General features: G+C 35.1%; 1 protein-coding gene across 1 annotated transcript in view; it reads right to left on the reverse strand.

Annotated features, from left to right (window-relative positions):
* Nucleotides 1-4,075, reverse strand: part of LOC119271135 (UPF0481 protein At3g47200-like) — an 11,762-nt gene extending 7,687 nt beyond the window's left edge. The window contains exons 1-2 of the mRNA XM_037553071.1: nt 3,987-4,075; nt 308-448 (exon numbers count right to left, since the gene is read on the reverse strand). Of these exons, the coding sequence (XP_037408968.1) occupies nt 308-448; nt 3,987-4,002 (157 nt within the window). The 5' untranslated portion in view covers nt 4,003-4,075. The remainder of the gene's footprint in view (nt 1-307; nt 449-3,986) is intronic.
* Between the last annotated feature and the right edge of the window lie 600 nt (nt 4,076-4,675).

Here is a 4,675-nt window from a genome sequence, read left to right on the forward strand (position 1 = left end):
TCAAAAAAAATCTATGCACCCGGAATATTATCTGTGCATCGGATTTATGTAACACTTTCTTTGTTCTCCTCGCATTCGAGCAATATGCGTAGTTCCAAATATATTTAGATATACTATAAATTTACCAGCATCTATGTTATTATTATTACGACATCATTACATTTTATACAGAACGAATAATATGAAAACTCCATTTTTAAGGAGAAAAGATGCTAAAATTTAAATTGTAATTGTTGAGTACTAGATATAATTTGTAACTATATTATCAATTCATTGCAACAAAAGGGTAGATTCTACAAACATTTACCAGGACATGTCTGGTCGATCCTGGGCCCTGTTCCCACACGACGGGTGGTGCGACAAGAGGAGTGAAAGCGCCTCGATTGTGAGGACTCTCGTATGTTGCCATTTCCGTTTTGTTCGCCGGGATTGGCAGCAGAAGAAATTTCTGTTGGAAGATGCCACACTTAATTTGTTAACAGCATAAGAACAAAATGTGCTTCTTTTTTTGCGGGGAAACAAAAGGTGCTTCTATCCAATTGTAACATGTGTATTCAAGAATATTGAAGTAGGCAGAACATTAGATAAAAACCAGAAGTTGAAACTGCTTTTGTTGGAAAACTATGTGTTTGTTATGTTTCTATAAATTAGAATTTGTAACATAATAAATTTCTGCCTGAGTTATCCTTTTCAAATTTACCCATAATCGTCTATGCGTTGCATTCCATTGACTTCTTTATTTATACCGAATCTAGGGCCAAAATGAATTCCTATTATCTCTATAATTTCCAAGACATAACACCAAGATGATGTCATTTTTTCCATTGATATTATCTATGTTCAATGAATCTCTGAAAACTTGTGACTCATCAAAATATACAACATAAACATAACAAGAGGGTGTATGTAGCTCTTGTATCTGGTATAAAGTTACATACTAATTCTCTACTGTGTTGAAATACACCATACATTTAAATATTGTTTCAACATGTAACGATAGGAAAAATATAGCAACAAGTCGTATTATAACTACTTAAAAAAATCTTCTGTAACATCGAAAGAACTTTTCTTGATGAACATGTCAAGAGAAAAATTGGAGGGTGTGAATTAAATCATGGAAGCACCATGGTTCCAAATTTTATATGATTCGTTTCTCCGTAGAATTAGAATGTTCCACCTAATTGAACCTTGGTTTGAACACACATCAATACAAGGTTAATTCCTTACTGTACTATTTTGGTAAATTAATACTTAATATTCTTGATTCGCATTGCAACATGCCTTTATCATAAGGATGTTAATCCATTTATAGTTTCAATAATAAGAAGTAACATGACACATAATGTGATCTAAGTATATTGGTCCAACCAGTGTTACCTTTTTTTATAAATACATGATAACATCTATATATTTGTTTGTCAAATAAAGATATCTACCTATTGCAATTTACAAATTTTCCGCGTTTCATGCTCCATTACTTGTTGCATTGTTTTTGAGCAAATCAGGAGTGTAGACATGTTGTAAAATAAGTTTGTCTTCTCCATTTTCACATCATAATTATTCCAAATGCAATTTTTGGTTGCATTTTCTTAAACATATGGTAATAAGTTAATATAGTATCTACTTTACTGGTATCAAATGAAGTTCCAATATGCATTTACAAAATAACTTATTAGAAATTATGAGACTTAACTAGCCCGTTCAAGTGCACAGATTGAGGATTAGTATTACATGTAACGATTTTAACTTATATGCATGTGAATATTTTTGTGATTAAATTAAATTGTTCAATAGGTGAGGGGTATGAAATCTGTGAAAAATCAAAAGAACATTTCTTGATGAAATATGCGACAAAAAATAGAACTGTGTGCCATTTAAATCTTGGAAATACTATGTTCTTAATTTTGTGTGATACTTTTCTTCCTAGAACTAATACATTGCAACATATTGAATGTTGGCTTGGGATATTATCAGTACCATGCTAATGCCTTACTTAATATATTTTATTTGTGTTGCAGGTCTTACCTCATGACAAATAATAATTAAAAAAGTATAGTTACAACATAAAGATTCATCATCAGTTCTATGTCAATGCCACTATCTATGATACCACATATGGTATGGATAAACTTCTGACAAACAGGAATATTCAAGATAATAAATCGTTGGCACTGAACGAAGATACCACGGGTTGAAGAAGTACATTTGCCAAATTTCTCAAGGAAGCTAGAAATAGAAAGAAAAAAACTGAGTTCGATGGGGAATGCAAACGTCTGAACTTTTTAATCCTCAGGAATTAATCTCAACAAGTTGACTAGGACGCAAAAATAAATGTGTTAGTCATCAAGGCAGGATAATCCACATAAAAGAACAGAGCATTGTATAACATTTGACCAAATCTCTTGAGGGAATGAAAATTAGAAAGTTCTCTTTTTTTTCTTTTAATTAGTGTGTCTAATGGGGAATGCAAACATTTGAACCTTTGAGGCCTCAAGAATTAATCTCAACCAAGTTGACTAGGATGCAAAAAAAATAAGTGTTAGTCATTAGATGAGTCTAATTCACATAAAAGAACTGTGCATTGCATAGCGTAGGCTCACACAGAATTCTAAAGGTCAGAACTAGTTGAAGAGAGTTCTATTGTAGATTTGATACGCTAGTCTAGTACTTACAGTTTCGCTACATGATAGGAGGCACAAGCTTAACATGATCATGTATTATACAAAATTTCTAGTTTTTATTTTGTATTTATAAATAACGTTCATTGGTCTACTCGAGGAATAATGTTCATCATTTATTGGACATATTGTATGAAGGTGTTGTACTCTTATTTTACAATATGGGTATACTGAAACATAGATTGCTTGTTCTGTAGAGTGGCCAAATCTTGCAATACTATTTGAAAAAATGGTATTCGAAGTGTTATATGTTTGACAGCAGCCTGGTAAAAAGGGAAAGTATACGCATGCTCAGGGATCAGAGCATTAGTTCGAAAGAGGAACTAGAGTTTAATCTTGCCAACAAGATCGTTCAAAAGTAGGACATACTAACTAGCTCGTATGGTACAAAATATAATATGGATCAATTTCTCAGTCAGGAAATATTCTAGATATTAAGTCACTGGCACTGAACCAAGAAACTACAGGGTGTAGAATCCCATTTGACCTAATATAATCTCTTGCAGTTGCAGGTATGAAAAAAAATGTTCTAATTTTTTTTTGTGAGTTCCGCGGGGAGCGCAAAGGTCTGAACTTTAAAAGCTTCAAGAATTAGTCTCATCCAAGTTTACGAGCACGTAAAAGATTAGGCATTCTACTATTCTAGTCTTCGTGTGAGGCTAATGCATGGTGCACATGACAGAATTAGAAAGTGTATATCATATACCCAACTCATACATACGTCTTATGGCAAAAAAGAACAACCAGAAGAGAGTTTGACTTCGATTGCAAATATTATTCATGCATGGTAGTGTTTTACTTGCAGTTTCACTAGGTTAAACGAGGCATGTAATTCCAGATCATATATCATAAAAAGTTTCTATTTTTCAATTAAAGCATATAAACAAAGTTTATTTGTCGACTCGAGGGATAACATTCATCATCCATCGGATTGAGTTGATGAAGGTACTGTAGACTTATCTTAGACTAAAGGTCTACTGAAGCAAAGATTGCCTGGTCCTTTCAAAAGCCATCTGCCCCTTCCCGATTGGATTTTTTTCACGGAAACCAAAGAGAAAAGAAAGATAGTAAGGTCCATCAACATGATGCTACACTTGGACAGAAGTCACTTCCCCTCAGACGGAAATAGAGTGTTCAATTCTAAAAATATATATTTTTTTGGAAAAAATGTCGGTGTTTAAATCTAAGAAAAATAGAATCATAAAACTATCGGTGCTCAAATATAAATTACACATTTCTCTATGTAATAATAATCGAAATGCACTATCTCCATTGAAGAAAAACATAGATCTTTTATTTACTGCTTACCTTCAGACATTTGCATTCGATCGGTAATTGGCTCCCAAAGCTAAGCTAGGTAGCTAGCTATGCTCGTCCTTCTGATCTATAGTAGCAGTAGGTTGGTTGGTAGTTGGTACGCCGTAGGCTAGCTCTTATATACAGTGGAGTAGTACTTAGATCTCTCTCTCCTTGAGGTGAAAGGATGATGGTAGCGCATATGCGAGTCTGCGAGAGCGTCAGAGTTAGTGTAGAAGTGCATGCTCTAGCCAATGCAACCAGAAGACCGATCTGATGAAAGAGACTATGCAGCACATTATACGTCAACACTCCCCCTCACGTGTGGCTTCCTCAGGCCTAAACGTGGACCGAAAGTTGGCTGCAATTTAATTGCGCCAGCCGGGTCTTGAACTCAAGACCTCTTGGCTCCGATACCATGTAGAAGTGCATGCTCTAGCCAATGCAACCAAAAGAGACAAAGAGTTAGCAAACCACGCCATGGGAAACAACAGCATCCACATGAGGACGCCGGAACAAGAGACAAAGAGCACGCACAAGAGCGCCAAAGCTAAAACCGAGCTGAGGAAACCAGCTCCCCGTAGCCCACGTTGTTATTGAAGTGCTGACAAACGCAAGAGGACAGCAGTACTAACAAGAAATACAGTGCAGCTAGGGTGTACCGTTCGTCCTCTTCTAGGATGGCCAGAAAGCTATACGTA

Source organism: Triticum dicoccoides, chromosome 3A (assembly GCF_002162155.2).
Source record: "Triticum dicoccoides isolate Atlit2015 ecotype Zavitan chromosome 3A, WEW_v2.0, whole genome shotgun sequence".
Classification (NCBI taxonomy): Eukaryota; Viridiplantae; Streptophyta; class Magnoliopsida; order Poales; family Poaceae; genus Triticum; species Triticum dicoccoides.